Source organism: Panicum virgatum, chromosome 6K (genome assembly GCF_016808335.1).
Source record: "Panicum virgatum strain AP13 chromosome 6K, P.virgatum_v5, whole genome shotgun sequence".
NCBI classification, from domain to species: Eukaryota; Viridiplantae; Streptophyta; class Magnoliopsida; order Poales; family Poaceae; genus Panicum; species Panicum virgatum.
In genome coordinates this window covers 36,417,075-36,442,587 of record NC_053141.1, presented here as the reverse complement: position 1 = coordinate 36,442,587, position 25,513 = coordinate 36,417,075, and the positions used below count along the sequence as shown (strand labels likewise).

General features: G+C 45.5%; 3 protein-coding genes and 1 long non-coding RNA gene across 4 annotated transcripts; 2 read left to right on the top strand and 2 right to left on the bottom strand.

Moving 5' to 3' along the window:
* Positions 1-493: 493 nt before the first annotated feature.
* On the bottom strand, positions 494-2,958 carry LOC120639197. The gene is made up of 3 exons (XM_039915198.1): positions 2,567-2,958; positions 2,385-2,471; positions 494-1,955 (listed from the first exon to the last, which is right to left on the bottom strand). The coding sequence occupies exon 3, from the start codon at positions 1,905-1,907 to the stop codon at positions 1,083-1,085; it is 825 nt and encodes a 274-aa protein (XP_039771132.1). The 5' UTR covers positions 1,908-1,955; positions 2,385-2,471; positions 2,567-2,958; the 3' UTR covers positions 494-1,082.
* Positions 2,959-3,567: 609 nt separating this feature from the next.
* On the bottom strand, positions 3,568-12,803 carry LOC120713444 (replication protein A 70 kDa DNA-binding subunit B-like). The gene is made up of 14 exons (XM_039999405.1): positions 12,697-12,803; positions 12,070-12,135; positions 6,193-6,337; positions 5,835-6,108; positions 5,649-5,745; positions 5,407-5,534; positions 5,252-5,333; positions 5,035-5,146; positions 4,800-4,957; positions 4,399-4,709; positions 4,209-4,297; positions 4,077-4,130; positions 3,925-3,989; positions 3,568-3,844 (listed from the first exon to the last, which is right to left on the bottom strand). Exons 1-14 carry the CDS (start codon positions 12,801-12,803, stop codon positions 3,775-3,777), a joined length of 1,758 nt encoding a protein of 585 aa, XP_039855339.1. The 3' UTR covers positions 3,568-3,774.
* A 2,818-nt stretch (positions 12,804-15,621) lies between these two features.
* Positions 15,622-21,855, top strand: LOC120712404. The gene is made up of 5 exons (XM_039998179.1): positions 15,622-16,025; positions 16,803-16,882; positions 16,997-17,350; positions 17,446-20,003; positions 20,115-21,855. Exons 1-5 carry the CDS (start codon positions 16,004-16,006, stop codon positions 21,346-21,348), a joined length of 4,248 nt encoding a protein of 1,415 aa, XP_039854113.1. The 5' UTR covers positions 15,622-16,003; the 3' UTR covers positions 21,349-21,855.
* A 759-nt stretch (positions 21,856-22,614) lies between these two features.
* Positions 22,615-25,513, top strand: LOC120712405. Its single transcript, XR_005690870.1, has 2 exons — positions 22,615-25,060; positions 25,148-25,513. It is a non-coding gene; the product is annotated as an uncharacterized LOC120712405 (long non-coding RNA).

The window sequence follows — 25,513 nt, the reverse complement described above, 5'->3', positions numbered from 1 at the left end:
GAGGAAAGTGTTTGGAACGCGACAGCCGCAGTGGAAGGACTCTCCTCAGATATCATGGATGAAACCTAAATAGTTTGTTGTGCTTTGTGGGGCAATGAGTTCGTGTAGGCATTTTGTTGCTAAGACAGTATGTGCAGCAATGCTTTGTGTGGCTCAAAATGTTAGGTGACTTGATGTGGCTGAATGTATCTTATTCTGAATTGTATCACTCTTTTGTATGACTGAAAATGGCAGCAGGATTAATGTGGCTAGAATGTATCTTTACCTGAGTTCTCTATCGTTTGCTGGATCATGATAGCATCCATAGTATCCTTTGATCTCTGAGTGCATATGTTGTAGTGATTGAAATGTCAAGGCGCAGGGCAAACAACTGTTTGGCAATGAACAACGGACTTGTAGGATTTACTTAGCAGGAAAAACAGCCCAACAAAAGAAACCACACAAAAAACCTAGTAAATTAGTAGCCATGCTGTAATCATAGTAGTTGGCATAAGCAACACTTCACACGGCCACAATACTCGAATAGAAATAGTCGTGCATATAAAACTCAAGCCCAGTTTGGATGATGACAGTGATATTTGTCAGAAGTTCCTAGGCAAATCTAACAGGCACAGCTACGATAATGAGGTAAACATGCACTCTAAACACGCACAAAGTAGAAACCAGCAAGGAGAGGTAAGTACGTTTTTGTCGATCCCTGTCTTGCATTAAGAAGCTGAGTGAGATCTCCGAGTGCACCATCCTGCTCATGATCCAGAAGCTGGTTTCTAGCCCTTTGTGTGTGTAGGTGACACAGACCTATACTTCAAAGGATATTTTGGATGATTGTTGTAATTGGTGTCTCGCGGTGGACGACCCAAAAGAATATCGGCACAGTTGTTGTGCTGGTATTGTCTGTAAAGACAATTGGCAAAAGGAAGTGCTATATACCACAGTTAGTTATGCTAAGTGATAGAGCACGCAAAAGAACCCATTAGTAGGGACTGAGGCAGCTGCTGTCTTCGTCATTGCAACTTAGAGGTGGTACCAGAAGGTGGGGTATATACAATGGATGGAACACCTCTCTTCTCCTGCAGGTAGAATTAAACTGAGTGTTGATTAGGTAACTGTGCAGGCAGAGCATAAGGCTGCAGAGAGGCGGTTTCAGATAAGGGCAGCAACTTACAGAATGCAGTGGTGGTGTGCTTTGTCTCGTAGATGATCCCATCGTGTAGGATCTTCAAGAGAGCCAAAGCAAGTTGATCAATGCGAGTTGGATTGGTTTTGCTGCCACTGAAAATGAATCCAGTCTCGTTGAATTCGGAGACGCTCTGACAATCATCAACCTTTTTAAGTGACAGGAGGTCGCCAAAGTCATCACAGATAGTAGTCATAGCCTGTATGATGCTGCTGTAGCAATCTTTCTGAACATGGGGATCTTGAAGCAGGCTGCTGACTTTGTCTTGCAGGATCTCATAGAAATAATCATTGCTAAGTTGGTCCTGCTTCTTCTTGATGAAAGTTTCTGTTAAAGGCTGTAATTTCACATCTGCACTCTGATTCTGGCTCTGAAGAACAGCAAGAGCGGCATCCCGTTCTAGCACCAAACACATCACTCTATCCTGCATGGCAGCACAGAAGAAATTGCTTGCCTCTAACTCTTGCTGCTTCTTTTTCAGCACACTATGACTGAAGTCATCAATGTCAACATCTCTAGCACTACAATAGTAGTTGAGAACTGCTTCACACGCGCTTTCATCAGCTTCATTGTGGGAAGGTTGTGGAGAACCAAATATGACGGTGCTGGAATCTGCTCCAGGTTTGTTACCGGACGGTAGATCAACATGCATCCAAGCTGTTTCCATGTTGAGCCCTTGCAACATAGAGTCATACCCGGAGCTGTGCAACTTGAGCTTGAGATTATCCATGACTTGACTGAGGATGACACGTCAAGACACATGAACACTCCCACGTATCTGGATCCACAATTCAGAGTATCAGTTCTACTTATTCTTGACAGTGTGTAAAATGAAGAAGCAATACATGTTTATGTTGTCATTTCATTTGGCGCACTGTAAAAGAGTGTAGTGAGTAATTTTAGGGAATGCAGCACAGCATGGCATGTCTGAATTAATTGTGGAATAGGGGTACCACACACTCCAGCACTATTTTGTGGGAATCCAAGATTTGACAATAATGGATTATGCTGCGTGTTTATAAGAGTTACAGAGGCTTCGTGGCTAGAAACATTTGTGCTCAAAATGGTGGCATAGTCAACAGGTTAGAGTAGGTCTGACTTATTATCATGAGGTCTCCGCATTAGGCAGGAGATTAAGGGGAAAGATGAAATATTTGACAGATACACCAAGGCGTCAACAGATCTAATGTAGTGCAGGGGTTTTGACCTTAGGCTCCGTCTTGATAGTCGAAGTCAAGAGAGAAGCATCATAGAGTTTGAGAGTTGTTTTCCCATCATCGCAGCACAAAGGATGCTGGTAGAACAATTTGGGTAATGAAAACACAGTGGGAAGTAAAAAAAAAGTATGGCAATTGAAAGGCTGTTCAGTAGTGGAAATATAGACATTACCTTTTCTTTTTTGGCAGACTGCATAAAAGAGAAATGGTCTGGACTGTTGTTGGCAGGGGTAAGATCCAAAAGATTGGCAGGTAGATATGCTTCCACGCTGGCCATTGGATCTGGAAGAGACATCACCTGGTCCATCTCTGTCTTGAACATAGCTTCAGCATCCACTGTGCCGTGGTCTGTGGTGTCCACCTTTTTGCAGCACATTAAATATGAAAGAAGGTAACTGATCATTCAATGGCAAGATCCAGAGAAAGTGTGTTAGGAAAGATTTATTTTGAGATGGAGTAAGATACATCGCCTCTGCCTCTTTTGACCCCAAGAAGTTTATCCGCAGCTGAACCTCGGACGCACAACAGGAACTGGGCATCTTTATCTATAGCGACACTGCCATTTTCCATCTGGAAAAGAAGAATGGGCAGTTTATTTTAGATGGTTTTGTAGAAGAACAGATGTCACTGAAAGTGCTAGCGAGAGCAAAAAGAAAAGAGACCATGCACTGCATCTCTGTAGAGGATAAAATAGGGTATTAAATTTGTTGTAGGAAGCAAGGAATCGTTGTGCCTGATTCAAAGAGGATGCACCTGCCGTGGTCCACTTGCTAAGCAGTTTTTTTTTGGGTTGAGCAGGTCCTGGTGCTCCATTGCCGGTGTAGATGAACAGGGAATCCAAGGCTCTGACAGTATATGTAGGCGTGCGGCTGGAGGCCTTAACGTGTCGATCAATGAGGGGAGAATGACTAAAACCAGCCAGGTTTTACTATTGGCGGTATGGCGTATGGACCTGGCGTATGAGCAGGTAGGAATCCAAGGGCAGGGCGGTGAAAATGGGCCACAAAGTAGTTGGGCTGGCCCAAAAGAGCTGGGATGCATGTATAAAATAACAACTGGTAATCGTTTAACAGCCTATCGGCTGGAATACCTGGCCTCTCTAGTGCTGATGCACAACAACAAAACATATGCATTACATACCACCAACATAGCTAATAAGAAGTGGAAGTTGTAGGTCCACAATACAAACACTGTATGGCAGGCATAGGAGGTTACAGACGCTTTGGCACAAAAGAAGCATCACAACAAAATATGAGGGAGGTTGAGTTGGTGACCAGCTGTGTTTGGCCCCGCAGCCCACTCTAGTGAGATACAATTCATGTGATGTCCTAGTCAGTAACAGATGTTGTAGCCCTGATCTATGTTAGTAACCTAAGGTGGCTACTCATCATCTTCGCTGGCAGTCATGGAGAGCTTCCTAGCTGTGCGTGCCTTCTTGTCTGAAGGCATGCTGAACAAAGATAGCATTGGGGAAGTAAGTATCTGGTCCAGACAGCAAGAATGGTAAAAGTGAAATTTGAAGAAAAGCACATAGTTTCACAGTCGCTGTCCTCAAGCTCCCCTTCTGCGTTGGTTTCGCTAATGGCACGTTTTTCCTACATGAGTGATCAATTAGCAACCGAAGATAAGTTTGGCGACTGAAAGAATACTATAACAGGCAGGAGGCTAGAAGGACGCAGCACCTTGGCAAGGAGTGGTGTGCTAGTCATCGGCACTGCGGCAATGTCCAGGACATCCTATATAGGCCACTGTTAGTTTGCAAATAAGCGTGGCACATCGGATCAGAATTGCGCTGAATTGGGACTGGGACATACCTTAACAGGTGTGTTGGCTCCCTTGTTTGATGGATCAGATTGGCTGGTGTGCATAGAGACAGCAGTTGTCATGTTTTCTTTAGAGTTGCCTGTAGTCACAGCTGATGTGCACAAAACTTATGTTAAATTGTGACTAAAGACTCATGCGGGGAAATAGTACACAATGGACCGAGCAAATGAAAACACATACGCGGTGCCATTTGAGGAGGCACTTGTTCTTCGAGTTCGGTAATTCTTGCAAAAGAATCAATTCTGAAGCTTGTTCTTCCAAAGCGAACAGCACCTCTTGGCACACTCAGGCTGAAGTCATATCTGGCACCATACATTCTTTTGATCTGTTCAGGAATAAATCCCTGAACATTTGAGCTAGCAGCCACAATGCTGTCAGCTGTTGATCCAACCATTTCATCGGCAACCGCTCCGAAGCAGATGATCTCAATTGCCTTCTGTTCGTGTTCTGAAGCAGTTTCTGGATCAACCGCAAGGAAAGGAATTTTGTACCTATTTGTGACCAATTTGAGATCTAGTCAGTAAAATTTCAATGCCATGGACTTGGAAAGTGTCTAGGGGGCAGATATAGCAGTTGAGTACCTTGGAATGGCACCTGTTCCAGGGCATGTAGTGTCATAGCATTTGTAACTATCTCCATTGGCCCTTGTGCTTCTCTTGCATTTGGTACATGCTAGATACCACCACTGCTGATTTGGAACCAGTTCCTTGATCCTTGCAATGACCTTGTATTTGTTACCCTGTTGAGGAAAAGAGTTTAAACAGGTGGGCCACAAAGAATGCAGAACTAATAGTGTTTCTGCGGTGCCAAACATACCTCCGCTTCATGTGGATTTTCAATGGTGGACAAATCAGCGACAGTGGTAGCCTGCTGACTATTCTTATATCGTTCACCTATCCAATACGGATGCCCAATAGCACTTCCAAAACTGTTTAGCAAGTAAATATCAATTAATCTTTGGGAAGGATTTTTTTTGCACGCATGATATTGTTGGAGGTTGGCAGCATTCTGATCAAATAGGCAGGAAATTAACCTTTGCCGCAGCAGCGCCGCCTCCGGCAGATTAGGGTTGACATACCAGGTGCATGTTGTTGAGCATTGAAGCGTCAGTTGACCTAAGTTGATATAAAAACATCAACTGATTGTGCAGGGCAATCAAATTATCGTTCAGACAGCAGAGTCACATACCATCAAAAGTGTTGGAAGTGACGCCAACAAAGAGGAGCACCACAGGATCATTTTTGCTCATTTCCATGAGTGCTTGAGCATCAAACCTTTCTGCATGCGAGCCCCATAGAGCAAGTATAGCATTGTCCCTGAAATATAGGGAGTTCAAGCGAAGAATTATATGATAATCTGTTATAGTAGGGGACAACTGAAGTTAACTTTAGATTGTATAACAGCACATGGGCCAAACCATGAAAGTGTACCTGCCATCAGTAATGTGGACATTGATCAATGACTGTATTCCATGCTTGGTTGATTGCTTTGTCATGCGTGAGCACTTAGTAAACAGGCCCATAGCATCTGTGTGAGAGAAAAGCACAATTATGAAGGAACACAAGAGGAATACAGAGGAAATATTGATTTTGTCAAATAGAAATAACACACCATACCTGACATATGCTCTCTGTTACCCACTCTAGCACGGAGCACGTGAAATGGCGTGATGCAGCATGCATATGCTGGAAAGTTCGGAGGAACCGTTTGAAGCTTACTGATCTTGGTGTGCTTCGTGAAGCGAGCCATGTACGGATGGTCAACAGCCCGATAGATTGCTCTTGCATTGCAAATCTCAAAATATTGTATATTGTACACAGCCCCTTCTATAAGCTTCGGCCTTTGTTCGTCGATCCATTTTGGTGGGATGATAGCCTCCATGGCAGTATTCTGCGCAGGAATAGCAGGTCTGATGCATTGGAAATTACATCGAAAGCTGTATAAAACATTCACGATGTAGGAACGGCGCCATACCTCCTCATCCAGCATGACAAATTCAAACCTGTAGATTTTTGGCGGCTTATCATTTGTGAACTTCTCAGTAAAGCGAACAGCTCTGATCTGGACTTTCCAGCGAGAATGGTCTGGGCAGACCTTTTTCAATGGAACATAGGCCATTCTGCATTGACAGTTAGCAGATAACAGTTAGAGGTAGAAGAAAGAAAAGTAAGAGTGTTCTAGGGAAAAGCGAGCAGCTAAGGCAGGTAGTGTATACATGAGAAAGGCACTCACAGATGCAAATAAATTACATATGCAAAGTAAACGGGCAATAAACACCTGTAATATTACCAAGCATACGTGGGAGACCATCCATGGAAACAATGAATACAGAAGAGCTACATGGATTCTAGAATTTCTGTATAAACAATATTTTTTGTGTTGCCTGCAGCAGACCCCTTGTCATCCTCAATAAGTATTTTCAGCCCTTCCCGTGACGTCACTCTTGATATGGCAACGTATAACTGTCCATGAGTGAAAACCGGCTCTCGTAGATACACACCTACTTGGTTAAGTGTCTGTCCCTGGCATTTGTTTATCGTCATGGCATAGCAAACTCTAATAGGAAATTGACGCCGCTGCAATGTGAAAGGCCAGCGCAGGCTTGTGCCGTTTAGGACAATTCGGGGTATGCCTACCAGCGCACCAATGTGGGTTCCAGTCATTATTTCAGCCTCAAGAATGTGATCTCCTAGTCTCCTAATCAGCAGCCTAGTTCCATTGCAGAGCCCCTGAGCTTGATCAATATTGCGTAGCAGGACCACTGGAACACTAACCTTAAGTAAGAGGCAATGTTGAGGATAGTTGTTGAGCACTATAGAATTGAGCAGTTCAAGTGGGTACAGCAGTTCGTAGTCAGATGGCATCTCTATGGAGTTTGCAATTTGATCAAAACTCCTATATTCCTTAGAGGCACCAGGAACTCTATCAACCATGATTTCGTTGAGTTCATCCACAACAGTATTTACAGGGCATACTATGCACCTCTGGGCTAGGTAGGGCACCGAGGAGAAAAAAATGTCAAATTCATTGTAAACAGCGTCTACTATTGCGGCAATCTTATCACCCTCTGGAAGTATAACTACATCATCAGGTATGTGGATCCATGTATCTTCAGTCTCTCCATCTTTCCGGTGTGCAGGAACTCTTCCTTCACCTACATCTAAGACCCATTGAGCAAAGTCCGACATGCGGGCCTTCTCTGTAGGGCTGAGTGCTGGGCTGGAAAGCCGCATGTTAATTGTCAATTTAAGCACGTGCACATGCTTCCAAAGAGGGGATCTAATCAATGATGCATTTACTATTTGACTACGATCTGCTCCTTGGATGACAGGGAGCACCTGTCTGAAATCACCGCCCAATAGTATAGGCAGACCACCAAAGGGTTTGGCTGCATTGGAAGGATCATCTACAGAGAGCAGGTCTCTAAGGGTTTGATCCAGTGCTTCGAAGCAAAACCTGTGTGTCATGGGCGCTTCATCCCAAATAATAAGAGACGTCTTTTGTATGAGCGCTGCTAATATGGTCCCTCTACCTATGTTGCACATACTCCTATCATGTATATCCAATGGGATTTTAAAATGGGAGTGTGATGTTCGCCCTCCAGGCATCAATAGAGCAGCAACTCCCGAGGATGCGACGGCCAGAACTATATGATCCTTAGATCTCAGTTCTGCAAGGATCGTTCTCCATAGAAATGTCTTTCCCGTGCCACCATGGCCAGCTACGAAATATACAAAAGGTTGCCGCTGGCAAACATTGCGTATGACAGCGGCATAAACTGCCTGCTGGTCACTGTTAAGCGCTGAAGACATAGAGATTGCTTCAGTAGCCAATGCAATCCTATCATATGATAATTCTTCGAGAATCAGCCTGTTAGAACCCTGCTCATGAGAAAGTTCAGAAGGCGGGGGCAGGTCATAGGAAGCTATAGAAAGGCCATTGTTCGAAAACATGGAGGACAATTCTGTCAGCAGGCCCGACAATAGGACGTTATCTGGAACAGCATAGGTAGGATTGCCAATATTTTTCCTCATCCGGTATTTTATATCATCGGCCATGTATATCCAGTAGGCATCGAAAAGGGCTCTAACATTTCCCACATCGCAGTATACCAAAACCGTCATAAATATGCTTCTAAGCTGGAACGCAGTTGCCCACTGAATAGCCTCGTCAAATAAAGATGCCCACTCACTATCATCACCGATGAGGCCACGTGCTTGGCAAGCCTCTCGGAATGTCTCGTACACAGTACCATTGTATGTTCTAACATCTATGTAACTAAGCGCACCTTTGACAACCATGAGGAGCATCCTAAGGTAGAATGCATCGCCAACACCTGGATGAATAAAACGCAGGCGCCCGATTTTGGCTCCTCGCCTACGACCCTCCCATGTCTTCTGCTTGTTGTTCCAAGTGTAGTAGTTTGGAAACTCACAATAAGTGTACTGTCGGGCTGCTGGGAAAATTTCATTAGCAACAAACCACTCTGTCAATGTACTTTTGCTCGAATCAGGATCATTCAGAACTTCCTCTAAGTCATCATCTTCTGCTACAGCCACTACATTCATACCAGGTAGGTGCACATGCAGCCTCTCAACAGCTGGGAATTTCTCATGTATTTCAAAACCAAGCAACCGCCACACAGCTTCACACCACGAAAGGTACCTTGACTTAATGTATTCAGCAATTTCATCGACACCCTCAGTGCTCCTTGAGGCTGCATCGCCGTTTGCGGCAGGGTCTGCAGCAATACCCAGCCTTGCAGCATCAGCACCTTTATGGCAATACTTGAAAAGATACTTTATAAGGTATGACTGATTGCAGGCTTCCACATTTATATGGGCTTGAAATTTCTTTAGGATTTTAAGGTTGTGCGGTACAACCCATCTGTTGTCTAGATCCACATTGCCTTTGCGAGCTTTGACTTTCGTATCCCGTCGTCGGTAAATAGGGAAGCCATCCTCATCAAATTTGGTGTGATCCTGGAAGCTCTTTGGAAATCTCTTAGAACACTTCCCATCCTTCATGCACGGACATTTTGGATCTAGTTCACCGCAAGGGCCATGCATCATGAATTCTTGGACCAGCACAAAACCTAATGGATCTTCTTCTGGATCAGGCAGTTCCGCAGATATAAACTGGTCCACAAAGGCAGCTGAAGTTTCACGGTTGCTATCAGTTTGCCAAATAAGGATATGAGCGTGTGGAAGGCCTCGTTTTTGGAACTCTATAGTATCAGCAACTACAGCGAAAACATAACAAAGGTAATATGGGGAGAGGTCGATATACAAACAGGAAAGAAGACAAACTAAGGGAGAGCTAATTCTCACAGGCTGTGACAGGACCATAGGCTTCCCCACTCCTAATATCCTCTATATATTCCTGGAGTTTCATGTGGAAGACACGGCTGGTAATATCAGCACGGTCAGAAGGCTTTTGGCCAGGTTCACACCTCAATGTGTCTTGTATCTCCGGCCAATTAGCATTGCAGGTGAAAGTCGTGAACAAAGTAGGACAACCATATGTTCTTGAAATGGCCATACAGTCATGATAATTTTGATTTAGATTTCGCCTGCTCCCTGGGTAAGAAGCTGGCAGCATTGTCTTTACCCCAACATCCCTCCCCGTGGCTGCACCTTGAGAGAGGGCATCAGAAATGCCCTGGTATGTCTCACTTCTGAGGAGCTTCTGATTAAAAAAGTGAAAGGAAAGCCTATTGGCCTCAACACACGAGTAGGCATTAACACCATACTGTTGTGAAAGCCGGCCTGAACAAAGGATTGGATTTGGCTCGCCTGGGCGATAGTGCTGGTAGTACCCGTAGAATTCCATCATGCTCACTTCACTACGCTTACCTCGGTACCCCGAAGAGGCATCCCTAAATTTCATGCCCAACTGGTAACCATTATCGCCGTACGGGAACAGAATGGGGTATTGCAGGGCCATAAGAGCAGGATGGATAGGAGGCACACGTTTGAACCTCCCCTGCTGCGACTCCACAATTATATCAAAAGGATGTGTGGAAGAGGACATGTCCCCCACAAGAAGTGCGGCCAATTCAGTAACCGCCGGGAGGCTATACCTGTCCTTACTTGTATCAGATGAGCCAAAAAGTCTGATACGGACATCGGGAGCTGTAGGGGAAAGAAGCCTATCTCGTGCCATGCGGAATTGCTTAACCAAAGGATTGTATTGATCAAACATGTCAATCAAAGACTCAACAATGCGAGCATTTGGCGCAGAATCGCCATCTGGATCAGCAGAGTGGATAAAAAGCCTATTGCGCAACTCATTTTCGGTGTCATAGATGTAGAGCTGCGCATATTGGGGCCTATTCCCCTCTACTGGAATTAAAGAACCAATACGGTGATGAACCACTCCGTTGATTCGAAATATATAAGGCCCTCGACCAGTATTTATAGACCTGTCAATGTCTACTCCTAAGGAGGTAAAAGCAAACATAGAATTGTATTGCCTGATTAGCTTCATAAAAGTATTTGACGCAGGACCTCCATTAAACCTTATGAGATCACACAAGGGAGGAGGGAATGGCCTATTCTTTGGAAGCGAAATGCGGCCACCGCGGCAACATGAATGGTACACAATCCTCTTCTGCACATAAGAGCTAAGGCTGACCACACGCTCCTGGTACCAAAAAGCGGCGTTACAGTGTTCACATACGTAATCCGGGCCACCGTAGTAAGAACGGCCGCAATAGGTTTCTACAGCAAAAAGGTAAGAGCGTAAGCTGCGGAAACATGGACCACAGGCAGCAGTTGTTGTATAGGAAAGGCAAAAAGGGCACCGCACCTTTCAGCAATGCAGCAAATTCTCTTGGGAAGGCGACTATAGGTTTAGCAAAATCCTCCCAAGGGAAATAGCCTGCATTTTCCAAGCTAGTGGTATGAAAACCAAGTGCGGAGAAGCTCGAGGAGTGAAAAACGACAAAGCCCAAATTAAGCCAACCTTTCCTCATTAGGGACTTGTTCTTATTTCTGGCCATTCTTCGAGCCGTATTCTGTTTAGCAGTGGTTACAGGCACACGGGGACAGAAGTGATCTCCTAAATATGAGGGCCGCATGTGTCAGATGCTGCTAGGACCAAAGAATAAGGAAAAATGCTAAAATTTTGAGGGCAACTCACTGAGAGTTGTGCAACGCCATGGGGAAGGAGAGGCATTGGCTGTGCCTAGAATATTAGGAGCAAGTGCCGAGCACGAAGCTCGGGACAGAAGCAGTTTTGGGCTGACATTTCTATCAGAAGCGGCGGGGACACAAGCAGGTAAAGCACCTGCAGGAGACTAAAGCCGTCTTGACGCAGCAGCACGAGCAGCAAAAGTGGCTGCAGCAGCCTCTTCGCGGCGCCGCCGCCGCGACTGATTTAGGTCTGGTCTAGGACACCTAGGCCGCACATTTCTACCAAGGGAAGCGCCACATTCCCTGCTACGCCGCCGGGAAGGACCAGGAACATCCATCTAACGAACCACATGAAAAAAACACCTCCCGTCAGGGACACGCAAGCACAGATGGCCAGGATCGGCTAACTTTGTAGCAAGGCAGGGTCTTTAATTTCTAGAAGGGCAGCTAGAAGGTTCAAAGATGGGAATACCAACCACTGAAGCAGTTGCCTATTAGGGCCAATAAAATCCTTGCAAATGGCCAGCAAAGGCATTCTGCACATACCATAGCATACACATATAGCACACCACAAAACGTAACGCACAAAAGACCTCAACGCAGAGCATGTTGCAGCAGCACTCTAATCTAATGAGAATGATACCGGGCACATGTAATATAGCAAAGATTAAAAATGGCGCATATCACAAAACTAAACAAAGTGTAAAGCACGCACCCGACGAACTGCAGCGGCAGGCAACCACTAAGAACGCGTATCCGAAGCAGAGCACCTGGAGATAACCTGCACATGATGAGCACGAACATTAGATGAATAGGAAAGAAGAGGGTCACGGCCCGAAGGTAAGAATCACCTGAGGAGAAGCAAGGATAAAACGGATCTGCAACCCAACGACCACCTGAGGAGACCACAAGCTACGGGAAGCAGGCAACGGCGGGCGAAACAATGGAGGTCTGGAGACCACAAGAAGTCAGGGGGCACCAACGAGCAGTGGAAGGAGCTCAAAAAGAACACGAATAACAAAGGTAAGGACCAGCAGTAAACGCGAACAAACCCGTACAGGATGAATCAGATCCAGTGCTCACCAAAGGGGCGAAGAGAACAGGGGCAATGCAGGGAAAGAGGCGCGGCCCAGCGCGACCGTGCCTGTGGGACGACGCCGTCGGCCGAGCCTGCTCCCGGCGGCCGGTTCCTGCGGCGCCCCTCCCCTGCAACGGCAGCGAGATTTGACGCCCCTCCCCCAAAATCTCCCAAACCCTAGGCGACAACGAGATGAGGAAAGCGAAAGCGGAAAAGAGACAGAAAGGAAAGGGGCGGCGTCCCGCGGAAGCAGCGGTAGCGCACCTGCGGAGGACCAGGCGGGTCGTAGGCGGTGCGGCACCAAAGAGGCCCACACGCAGAGCACGGGCCGCGCCCTCAGCGAGAGGCGGAGGCCAGAGCGCGGAACCCATGGCCCGCGTCGGGCGTTCTCCGCCTGGCACATGTCGCGACGGGAGCAGCGGGTTGCTCTCGCCGCTCCCTCTCCACGGTGCATAGTGACTAGAGTATGGGGAGGAGTCCTCCCTGAGTACTACTCGAGTAGTGTCTATACCGACTAGTTCTAATTATACACGAATACTTTCCATGACGTATGGATATAGGACATGTCTCATCTCATATCTTGACAGCGCCACGGTAGACATCTCGTGGCCTCGGGTTTGGCAGGTGACTATTAGAAAATCTGTCAACTACACTCCATCTCATGAAGAATGTAATTCTATTTTTTAGACAATAGTAGCATAAAAAGGCTCAATACCCTTGTTCGTTGGCCATATGCTGTTAGTTTTGTCATGCAAATTAAATCCGATCCTTATTAACACAAGTTAGTTGAGAGCTTGAGATCCCATTTCTAAAATTATTTGTTTTTGGGTTTTTTTTAAAACACAGAACTGCACTTTTCTGGACGTAAAAAAATGAGAAGTTCGCACTGTAGCATCATCTTCCTGTAATGACACCCACTAATGAATCCTGTGCATTGGTTTAGGATCTGACAGCTAAGCTCCATTCATCTGACCTCAATCCTCGAGGGGCACTCCCGTGAGCAATTCCAACAAATTGATTTTCCCTTTCTTCTTTTTACTTTTTCTCAATACAGAGGGTTGATGTTGAAAAAACCTATTCCAGCAGATTGATTTTCCATTTCCCTTTCTTTTATTTTTTCTCAATCCCTAATAATTTCTTTCCAATCCCCAATAGAAAGGGGAGACATCACATCTCATTTTCCATATAGAAAGGGGAAAAATCAATATGTTGAAGCACTTCTTTTATATATGTTAAAATTGAGAAAGAAGATTTTCCTATATGATGAGAAAGGAAAAAGAGCAAGATCAATCTGTGGAGGGTTTTACATGTATACCATTACAAAAGATAGCCCCAACGTCTATACCACTAAAAAGTTTGGTGACACCTCTATATCATCGTGTTTTTTCGTTTTGACATCTGTACCATTCCATCCATCATCTGTTAGAAGTTAACAGATCTAGAATTCTGACGTGTGGGCCTGACCTAGTAAAATGACCATTTTACCCTTACATCAAACCTTGTCCTCCCAAGTCAATCTCACGGGCACCCCATCCACTCCCAGGCCGCCGCCGCCCCCATCCCACACCTCCGCCGCCGGTCAGGGCGCCGTCCCGCCCCTCCCCTCCCCTCCGGAATCACCTCGCCCCAGGGTGGCCCGCGCGTTGGGGCGTGCGTGCGCGGGGTCTGCGCGGCGCCGCGGCCTCTGCGTGCGTTGGGCTGCACGTCGCTCCGCCCTGGCCATCGCCCACACGGCGGCCCCACCCTCGCCGCGGCCACTCTGGCCACCGGCCCCGCGGCGGCCCCGCCCCGGCTGCCCGGGCCGCGTGGCGGCCCTGCCCCGGCCGTCCTCTGCACACCACCCTGGCCCGTCGCCGCGGCCGCCCTGGAGCTGGGCGAACGACGGAGGGGCCGAGGGCGCGACCCAAGGAGGGAGCGAGAGGGGGCCGCTCCGCCGCCCCTCCCAGCATCGGACGCCCCCGCTGACCCTCTGGATCCCCGTCGGGCACGCACGTGGGGGCGCCGGCCCTGGGCGCGAGGCGCGCGCGTGGTGGTCCCATGTGTGGGGGCGCGCTGCTCGGTGTCAAGATGCAGATCGGCTTCCAGTTGGCGCGAACGCGGTGGGCGGCGGCGGCTCGGCGTTCGCGTGGTCCGAGGACCTCATGTCCATGGCGCCCGAGCCGCTAGACGACACCCTCGTCGTGCTGGTGGCCACCAGCGCGCTCGTGGACATGTACCTCAAGTGCAGCAGCCCCGGGGACGGGCGTTCGCGGCGGCGCCGGAGCGGAACGTGACCATGTGGATGGCGGCCATCTCTGGGCACGGCCAGCATGGGCGCGCCGCCGAGGCGCTGGCGCTCCTCGACCGGATGGCGGCGGACGGGTTCCGGCCCAACGACGTGACGCTCCTCGCCGTGCTCTCGGCCTGCGCGCATGCCGGGCTCGTCGACGAGGGGTTGCGGCGGTTCGCGGCCATGTCGTCGGACTACGGGCTCGCCCCGAGGGTGCCGCACTACGCGGCGGTGGTCGACATGCTCGCCAGGGTCGGCAGATTACAGGAGGCCTACGAGCTCGTCGAGAGCCTGCCGGACTGCCAGGAAAAAAATAATGCTGTGTTGCTGTGTTGCTGTATTGTTGTATGCCAGGAAAAAAATAATGCCTGCCGGACTTCCAGTAAAAAAAATTAATTCTCACATGTTTTTCTTTTTTTATTTAAGTGGTAGATCATTTTTTTCCTTCTTTTATTTGTGTGAGAATTAAAAAAATATATCATATTACAAAGTATATTGCATTCCTGCGTGGAGTGGCATGGAGGGCAAAAAAAAAATGGGTGTACTCAAACTTTGCAAGCAAGAATGGTATAGAGGGCAAATCAAATTTTGGGCACCTAAGGGCATTATGGACTTTTTCCAGCTCCGTTACTCTCTGCTAGGATCCATTCCATCCATAATAGTATAGGCGTCAAAACGAAAAAACACAATGATATAGAAGTGTAAAAAAACTTTTTAGTGGTATGGACGTCGAAATCATCTTTTGTAATGATATATATATATATATATATATATATATATATATATATATATATATATATATATATATATATAATCCTCCTATCTGTGTTGGGAGTTGCTCTAACCGGATTCCCGTCATGCCCACCAAGCGAGCGAGGAAAAAGCCGAGTATTAATACGGCGCCCTCGCAAAATCACAGAAAAATATAGTCTTGGTCTTCTCCTCCCAACCGCAGGCGGCGAAGTAGCACAAGGAAAGGCTCCAATAAAAAAATCGCCACCGGCGGCGACGGCGAGGCGGCTGCGGCGGCAGGCGGAGACAGCAGCGGGGGCCGCGGCAAGGAGGAGGCGCCGCCGATCGATCTGCCCGGCCCGGCGCGGCCAGGGGTCAAAAGCGGAAAAGAGGAGCCGCGGGAATTTCTTCGCACCGGGGCGCACGCAAGGAATCCAGCGAGGACGGGAAGCCATGGGCCGGAAGGGTTCGGATTCTTCCAGCTGAGCCCTGGGAACTCACGCGCAGGAGCGGGGGCAGGAGAGGGACAGAGGCGGACAGGCTGACGCGGACGCGGCGGCGCTGGGTTTGATGAGGAAAGCTGGAGCCAAAGGTATTTGCAACCTTAGATCTTAGAAATCTGAGTAGCCTCCGCGGCTGCTGCTTTGCCGGCCGCCGCGACGCCCGGATTTGGCGGGGGTTCAGGGCCAGCCGCCGCCGCCGCCGCCACGGAGATCACCATGGGAACCTCTGGTTTCGTCGTGTGGTGCGGATGAAGAACAGGTTCTCGCCCGCCGGACTTCAGATCTGCTTTCTCTGAGGGGTTCTGGTCTGCTGGCCGCGGATTTCTCCGTCTCAGGTCAACTGACGGGCTTGCTGTTGTTCATCGTCTCTACATGTCTGCTGGGAAGGGCTGTTCATCAGAAATTCGACCGGATTTCAGATCTACGTTCTTTACAGGGGATTAATTGTCTTCAAAGGAGAGGAATTGGTGTTCTCTCTGGTGGAGGCCGATGGCTGATTCCAGAGGGCTGTTGACTTGACTTGTGGAGGAGCTGCTGTGTTTGTTTGTGCCCTACTGGGTTCAATCCAGGCTGGGGGACCTTACTTTTGGTTTAGCTTCTGGTATTCATTTTGTGCTGCAAGATAAGATTGCTTGTTCGTATTCGGTGGTCTGGAAGTTGAAACCTTTTTCTCAAATTTGCCCCCGGAGGGTTCAAGTACTGGCTGATGGTTGACTGGTGGCGGTGGCATGGCTGCGGAGGCATTCTTTAGTTTTTAACCTCTTGCTTGTGTGCATGCTATGTGGACTGCGATGCTGTTATTCTTCAATCAGTACCATAAGCTTTGTGGCATGGTGCTCCAACCTTATGTTGTTTTTGTTTTCCAGAGGGATCAATTGGATCCAAGGGTGCAGTTGATGTGAATAGTTCACCTGTTTCCACAACAATAACAGGAAGACCATCTATGGTATGCACATAATTTGCCAACACATTGTTTTCTATCTTGCATAGCCTGTCTGCCTAGCCAAATACCTGCCAAGTTTTGCTTCATTGTATTTTTATTTTTCTTCTGTATTTGCAGATCAAAGTTTGCACTTGCAGTGGAGGGTCATCATCATCATCTTCATCACTTCGCAGTCTTAAGAACACAAATATTTCAATGACCTGCAAAGGCTGTACTGGTGAATCAACAACAGGCAGAGGTGGGCCATCATGTAGCAGCAAGTTTAACAGTACGGGCTTGGAGCTCCCAAGACCTATAGATCCTGAGGTGAGATGGAAGACTGTAAACAGAAGACAGAGAGCTGCAAGGAAAGCAAGGACCTTTTTTGGGGAAGACAGAAGGAACAGTGGAATTGGATCTTTCTATTTATTTGGCAGTGCGACGAATCAAGAGATGACACAAGAAGATGCACCAGTCTCTGAATCTGAGAAGGTTTTTTACTTTTCTCCATTGAAATATAATGAAACAATGTCGTCAATACATTCATTTATGACAAGTTTATGAATGGTCTAATTGTGTCTTTGCAGCTTGGCGTATCCATTCTCGGTAGACGCTTTAGTGATCCTGTGGAAAATGTTCCTATAAAGAAGAGAAGGTTTCTTATGGATTGTTCTCCATCGCCTCCACCCACTCCATTGCTAGTGGATTCATGTGAAAAAATATTGGGCAGCTCTTCTAGCGGTATCAAATCATATGAGAAGCATCTTAAGATTAAGATGCTATCAACTGAATGCATGGAGGAGAGAAAAGGTCCTTTTGGTGCGGATGATTTTTCTGGTATATCAATACTAGCCACCGCAGCTTGTGAGAGTGAGATGGATGGTGACATACTAAATGGAGCATGCTCAAAGTTAGCTGATCCTCTACAAGAAAGAAAGCTGGAAAATACTAGGGGTAGCACTGAATTGAGTCTACTGCATGAAATGAAGGAGGATAAGTTAAAAATTCCTGGCGCTTCACATTGCATACATGATAGGCCTATTGGCTCATCTAATTCTGCTCCAGATATGAATCCCTTACTTGCTACCACACTATTTAACTCAGAAAATCTTGTTGAATCTGCATCGCCTCTCAAGGTTAATTATTCATCCCATTCTGCACTGAACGGTGCAAACCAAATAGAGATTGCTTCTGATGCCAAGTCTTCAAGTGTCACAATGGCAGATAGCTCAGGTAATCCAGAAAAAACCATGGGTTGCTCACAAGATGCAGATACGCAAACCAACCATGCCAATGCCACTCGCGATTCTAGGCTGCACTGGGATCTTAATGTTCCCATGGAGGCATGGGACACCGATTGTGGTGGTGATAATGATCCTACAGTTGCTGCTGTAAGTGATCATAATGATGCTGGAAATGACATAAACAAATCACAGCCATCTCATGATCATTTTTACTCGACAGATGCTGGCGATGCATCAAATAGCCCTATTGACAAAATTCAAATGGCTGATGTATCAAATGTGTGTGTGACAAAGGATGAAGGGGGTTCTCCTGCTGACAGTCCATCCCACCTTTTGCTCCATCAGCCTTCCCAAAACTTTCAGCTATTGGAATCTGAATCTGTAGGGAACGATGCCCTTGCCAAAACAATGGATTTGCCTGACCAGCAGCAGAACAGATTTGCTACCGTTATGGAATCACACATAGGATCAAATCCAGAACCAGCTCTTACCATGGAGCATTTTCCTTCTCCACGCTTGGAGAAAATTGATGGTTCACACCCCCCATCTGTTGATTGTGAAGGTTTGTCTCATATGTCTTCTGTGAATGGCCATATAGGATGTAACTCACTCCAAACAATTGAATTGGGCTCCACAGTGAAACCTTTGGCAAGCAGATTAGTTTCTGAGGAAAGCACAAACCTTCCAACACTAACCCCTTTCCATAAAAAAGTTACTGATTTTGGCTGGAGTGACAATAAACTTGAAGAAGCTTCTGAACAAAGCATATCTGAATCTAAGAACCAGGAGCTTTTGGATGTTGATTCAGGAACTAGTAAAATGGACCAGTCAGTCAGTAAGAACAGTGGACATGACACTGGTGTATTTTATGTTAACAAGAGCCCTGCAGATGCAGAAAACCTCACCCATCCAGAGGACAACCCAGGGTCTTCTGACTGTGATATGGCTCATGTACATGAGGAAGATGGTGCTGATGCAATGATTAATTCAAAAGACTGTTTAATTACTTGTGCCAACAGTAGCAGTGCCGAAACATATTACATTTCAGGTACGGCTCCTCAGGTTCCTCTTGCAAGTTCAGAATTCCCCAGACCAGGAGTTACTGATGCCAATAGTATTGTAGATTCACGAGAAAATGAGCATGGGAAGGTTGCATCAAATACTTATTCTGAGCACTGCTACGAAACTGACACATCTCATATTAGCGAAAATCTTGCTGGGGTTGGAAAAGTTGATGTTGAGGAGGATGATTCTCAGTATGAGGATGGAGAACTTAGAGAATCTGGTGATCGTTATTGGGTGGGTGATGGATATGAAGAAGTTAAGCCTGCCAACTGGGATTACCAGGTATCAGATTACAAGAATGGAGCAGCCATTCCCCACCTTGCCCCTCTCCCTGTTGACTCTCTTTCAAAGAATGTGGGTATTCGTGTTGGTAGTTACAATCAAACACAGAGAAAGGAAGATGTGCCTATTTCATCTGTCTCGTCTAAGCGTTCATGGTTAACAAACTGTTTAGATGGTGGACCTCTTGCTGATGGAAAGGCTCAAAGTATTCATTCGAGAGGTGATACTCAGATATATGGGATAAACCCAGGCCGTGTACCAGTTGGATCTGCTGCAATAGCCAGCCAGTTTGAAAGGTGCAGTGATGGCCTTGGTGATGATCTGTCAAGTATCAGAATGAAGAACACAGGTTGGGATATGTTGCCTGAAGATCAAAAGCACTCTCGATGTGATCCAAAAGATGGGGCTGATTCGTCTAACCATTGTGGTTTGAACTCGTCAGATACAGCTGGAGATGACAAGTCGTTGCAAAAAATGGGTCTATCAAATAAAGATGTGCAACGAGTGGAGTGGCAAAAGTCATTTGACAGACCCCAGAGAAATGAGCTGATCAGGTAAATTTCGACTGATTTCTGTTTAGTAATCTTAGAGGTAATTCGTTTCCTGATAATTTTAGTGTTATGACACCATTGACTAATACCATGATACCCCTTATTTTGTGCCAGATCTGATGATGGTCATGGCTCAGGCTCAAAAGCTGAAAGGACAATTGACTCTCATAGATCACATGGCACCTATGATGCATCACGACATGTTCAAACAGGCAACCAGGGGCAATGGATGGAAAATTCAAAACATCCTCGTTCTGCTCGGCGTAAATCACCTGAATGTTTTAATTATGGTCCATCTGGTCCAAGGAATGCTGCAGAAGCTGCTGTCGCAAAGATGGAGAGCAACGGCTTTGTTGTTGCACCTGATGGCACCTTAGTAAGGGCTGCTGATGCTGCAAATGCTGGTCAGATGCCGAGAAGGATGAGAAATACTTCAAGTAGCTCATACCGCCCTTTATCTGGACGAGGTTCCCCAATTGGCAGGGATGGAACTTGCGGGATGTCCAGAGGTCCTGTACATTCAAGGGATGCATCTCCGGAGCGGCACTTTGGTGCTAATAGTAATCGCTCTGGTCGATATGGTCCAGAGATGGAGAAAGATTATACTGATGGAAATTTGAGCTCAGTCCGTTGCTCACTGCCGAACAGACAACGAGGCATCCCTGCTGGTAGGGCCTCCCTTAACCTTTCGCGTGCTCATAGCAGATCTCCTTCGGGGTCAAGGTCTCGATCCCCACATGACTGGGCATTACCTAGGAACAGAAGGAAGATTATGGCAAATGGAGGTTCAAATTTAAGGAGGAATAGTAGATCTCCACCTAATCACATGGCTAAAGTTAGAATGGGTAGAATGACTTCACCTAAGCGACAACCTGGATATGATGATAGATCTTTGCGTTACAGTCCTCCATCAAGAAACCACACTTACTCCCAACATGCTTCTACATGGGTTGATGGAAGGAATGGCTCGACAGTAGATCTTTCTGATCATAATAAAAGATATTCAAGGAGAAGTCCTCCCCCAAGAATTACCTCATGGAATGACAGATTTGATGTAATGGACTCCCAAGGACGATCAAGGTCTGGAGAGTTCTATCGTTCAGCAAATGGAAGACTTCCTTATGGCTACGATAGGGCAAATAAGCATGATGGGAATGGCGATGATCAAAGGGAGTATGCTGATAGATATGGAAATCATTCTGTCAAACCATATGACCGTAATGGTGCTGTAAAGCAATTCAGAAATAATACTGGAGATAAATTTCGGACTCGTATTTCTGCTCCCAGATCACCAGAATCCCAAAGAAGGGCAAGTCCTCGGAGATTTGACAGGAGCTTTGAGAGGTAGCTGACTAGCTGTCTGTGAATTGGCCTGGTAGAACTAGAAAGGATAATAAAGATCCATCTGGATATGTTTGAAGTGGAAAATGCTGCAAATCCTTGATGGAATTCAATTTTAGCGATTTGATAGAGGGCTCTCCTTTGAAGGAACTGCCTTTTCTGCTTCTGCTGCATGTGTTCAAAGCACAGAAATGCTGGAATGATGCACTTCTTTGGAGGGAATGCAGATTAACTTCACAATTTTCCTGTTTCTGTTTGTAAATATTTATATTGGAAAGTAGAATCACAATTACTGCTTTCAGCTTTATAGCTGTTTTTTTTTGTTCTCTCCTTTATTTCATTCTCTTTTTGGTGGGCATTATCCCTGTATGAGTTCCATTTAAACATGATCAATCAATTAATTTTGAGCCCTAACACTTTTGTATTTCTTCCAGTTTCTTTTCATATGGCATTTTGTATTATCTGATTGCCAGTGAGCACTTTGTTTTGTGCTGTTCAATGTATATTCAATTCACAGTGCCTGTACCATTTTAAACTCTGCTCAAAAGTTGAACATCTTTAAGGTGAATAATTTTCTTTGCTCATGTTATACATTTTTTCTTATTAAATTGACTTTGGTTTTCTTTTTCAAGGCGAAAAGTGGGCTCTGGGCTCTTGTACATCCAAGAAGATGGCAAGGTATTCTGGTCTTTAGTCTCTTCCATTTTCGAATATCTACAAGAGTGGTTGATTTGTGTACTTGAGGCCTGGAGCAATTTCGGAGTTGGGTCCTCATATCGATCCGAATGAATCAGTCTTTCTACAGAGGTCAATCTTTGCCTATTAGGCAAGAGGATAGCAAGTTCGAAATTCTCCAACTCTCCACCTTCTAGCTTGTGCTGCTTACAACTCCTAATATTCCATTTTGAAAAATATTGGAGACATAGCTCCACCTCCATATGAATTAAGGGGATTGTATATTACTGATGTTAGTTTACTGTTAGTATAAGTTACATGGTTTAATAGTTAGTTTGGTATGAATGCAGAGCTGTGAATGTGTCGAGCCTAATTATTTTGGGTTCAAAGGTCCTTTAGAGTCCCCTTTAGCCATCACAGCCCCCCCCCCCCCCCCCCCCCCCCCCCGGCTCCCTCTCCCTCACTCCTTCCCTCGCGTCTTGTTGAATAGTTCAAGAAGTTCTAATTTTGATCATTGGCGAGAACTGTTTGATAGTTTAAGAGGGAGCAGTAAAGTTGAAACGGTCAGTACCCTTTTAGTAGATGATTGTGGACAGTTGCACTACAAATTACAGATTTTACATACTGATTGAAAACTTATATGTACTGTATGAAAAATGCAAGTGAAAATATGCCAGGATTTGAATAGCAATTCTTGGCTGGTTATATGTCTGCCAGCATGTCATGTTCTGCTAGCCTGTAATCTGTACGAAGTAGGTTATTGACCAACCTAATAACTGAAGTTGTCATGTTGTGCTTCTCAGACCTGTAAAGTCTTTGCCTGCAATTAATTGACACATCTTTAAATAGATGCCATTGCATAATGGCCTCATGCTGATTTGGGAGCAAAACTGACAAGGGTAAAGTCATCATTCATCAGTCATTGCGCTCTTTTGTGGCCTGGGAAACACATACACATCCATATTTTCACCTACCAACTACCAAGTCTGCAATTAGTAAAAATATGATATGATATGATTTGCTTGGCAACCATATGTGGTGTGCGGTTATAATTAGTGCATCCTCTATTATCAATTTATCATGTTGTAGTACATGGCTTATGCAATGTTAATGTTAATAACTTTTTGAAGATGGTTGTTTTGCTGATTGAGATAACACATTTCATGAAAGCGAAACTGCTGATTTTTTTACCTAGGGTGCTTCAGATAGTGGCATAGTCTGGACTTGCAACTCCTCTTTTGGCTTCGTTGCATGATGGAGACCCTATCATGTCTGCGCAGGACATCTTGAAACATCCAAATTGTGCTGTCACTAGAGACTTTGTAGACTGTTTATTCTTATTTGAAATAGATGACATGTTCTGCATCTCAATTCAACCCTATGCTATAATGGTAGCGGGACTTCCTGATACCAAATTGTAGTCACTAGGAAAGGCAATAAAAATGGGTTAGAAGTGATAAAAACCGTCCATTTTCTGTCTTAAGGTGTGGCAACACCCAATAATACTTGAGAATCCAATTCTTTTATATAACTTTTGTATCGCTTAAAAAGCTTTAGAACTGTTTCAATAAAATAGAACACACTGGACTGGATTTAAAAGCTTTAAAAGCATGTATGTTGAAACCTGATGACAACTGTTTCACTGTCTCAACACTGGATTATTCCATCCTTTTTCTATATGACATCACTTTCTGTTTTCTGATTTCAGTGTTATTAGTCATTTTGATATTCTGGCAGCAATGCCTCCTTGATGGTAGTACATAGACATTTATATTGTGCAATGTTGGAATTTATTTACCAACTGAAATGAAGTAATTGCAACTCTCCTTACTTTGTTCTTTTGGGACCTATCTTTTTTGTTCTTGGGTGCACTTGCCAGATTCCAGGCTGCTCACTAGCTTTCTGCGCACGGGGTCCAGGGCTGATAACCGGTAATTTTGATTTTTAGACTGGTGTTCCATCCGATTTGCACCAGATGTTATATAAATCATATTGGAGCATATGGGGAATTTCAAGGTGCAGTTAAGAGGTTCCTGCTGCAATCAACTAGTGTCCAAGATATCCGCATGACAGCTTTGGTGTTGCTTGATTTCCTGCAATGCAAACCCTCTGTTATCCAATGACAGTGATGTTCAAGTTTTTGTTGTCCAAATTTTTCTTGCTTTGCTACTACATTTTCATTTTTCTTGCTTTGCTACAAATCCTTTCCTTGCGTAAATTTGTTGAGACCTGATGACAGCACTTATTCACCAGATGCCAATGCTTTATCATCGTTGAGAACAGGGATTTGTCAATTTTGATCAAACTTAAATTTGTAGGGTTCTGAGTACTTCAGATGACAAATGCTGTATGCACAGATTCTCTGTTTTTTGATAAATGATCCAGTTTAGGGCCAAAAGTCCACTAGATTGAGGTTTGTGGTGGAACCGTTGTGTTGCTTACTAGCAAAGCCAAATAATACAGTTTTGTTAGAAACACTTGAGCAATTGGTGCAAGCATATTTATTATACGACACCATTTTTTTAAATATACAGAGTGATTTGTGCTGTGGAATACCATTGACGTTGAAGCTGAAAACTGAAACTGTAAGTCTAATTGCTTTTATATTTTGTTTGACTGTCCTGGTGAATTGCTGCAACGTGACTCCCATAACCAATTTTGATGAGCTGTTTTTTTATAAAACAAACGTGATTCTGAAACTATCGTTGCTGCAAGATCGACCTGATACACTTTATGATCGTTTTGATTTGTATCCGGCTATTTCTGCAGGTGTTGGTAACAAGCAGACATTGGCACAGTTTTCGTGCCTTGTGGGACATGTCCCGCAACTCTGTTCCAGAAGCCTGGAATAAAGCTTGCAGAGGCATCCACATGCCATCTAGCAGACCAGTCTGAGAATCTCCTGAACTAGTTGCAAATATTTGCCCCTCTCAAGCCTGTTGAGGAAAATGCTGGGGGTGTGAGGCCGTTCGTGGACCATCCAGACGGTTTCATGGTGGCTACTTGTCACTGAAAAGATGTTGGAAACGCGGTGCGCGAATCAGGTCTCTCTGAGCCCAGTGCAAAGATTCCCCAAACCTATTTGGTGTACTATTAGATTAGATCACGTCTGATTGCGTCCTTGTTTGCAGAATATGTTTGCTACCTTTCATCTTCTCAAGCTGGGGGCAATCTGGCGAGTGTTTTCAGTGAGATTTGCAACCTTGTATGGTTGCAAATTTAGGAATAATGCGCCGAAAAAATGCGTGTTGTTCGTTCATTGGCAACGCTGGTGAAGGTCGATAAAGTGTAATGTGCTCGTCTGGGCAGTTGAATTAGTAACGCACATCCATCAAAATAAATAAAGGTGCCACTGTCGTCTCGAGTCTTGCAGTCTACGCCCCCCTTCTGTGTTTCCTTTTCCTGATTCAACGAAGCACCGACATTGTTGCTCAACTGCCAGTCTTGTCACTCTGATCTGATCTGATACTTTGTTATAAAACTTATTTTGGGGCATT

What these genes read in the sequence shown, in the direction of transcription:
- LOC120639197 (XM_039915198.1), bottom strand. Translation starts at nt 1,907, where the DNA reads ATGGATAATCTCAAGCTCAAGTTGCACAGCTCCGGGTATGACTCTATG.
- LOC120713444 (XM_039999405.1), bottom strand. Translation starts at nt 12,803, where the DNA reads ATGGGTTCCGCGCTCTGGCCTCCGCCTCTCGCTGAGGGCGCGGCCCGT. An exon ending in ACCCGCCTGGTCCTCCGCAG is followed by an intron (nt 12,136 to 12,696) that starts GTGCGCTACCGC and finishes CATCATGTGCAG; the next exon opens with GTTATCTCCAGGTGCTCTGC. An exon ending in AAAATCCACATGAAGCGGAG is followed by an intron (nt 4,958 to 5,034) that starts GTATGTTTGGCA and finishes TTTCCTCAACAG; the next exon opens with GGTAACAAATACAAGGTCAT.
- LOC120712404 (XM_039998179.1), top strand. Translation starts at nt 16,004, where the DNA reads ATGAGGAAAGCTGGAGCCAAAG. An exon ending in CAGTCTCTGAATCTGAGAAG is followed by an intron (nt 17,351 to 17,445) that starts GTTTTTTACTTT and finishes GTGTCTTTGCAG; the next exon opens with CTTGGCGTATCCATTCTCGG. An exon ending in CAGAGAAATGAGCTGATCAG is followed by an intron (nt 20,004 to 20,114) that starts GTAAATTTCGAC and finishes ATTTTGTGCCAG; the next exon opens with ATCTGATGATGGTCATGGCT.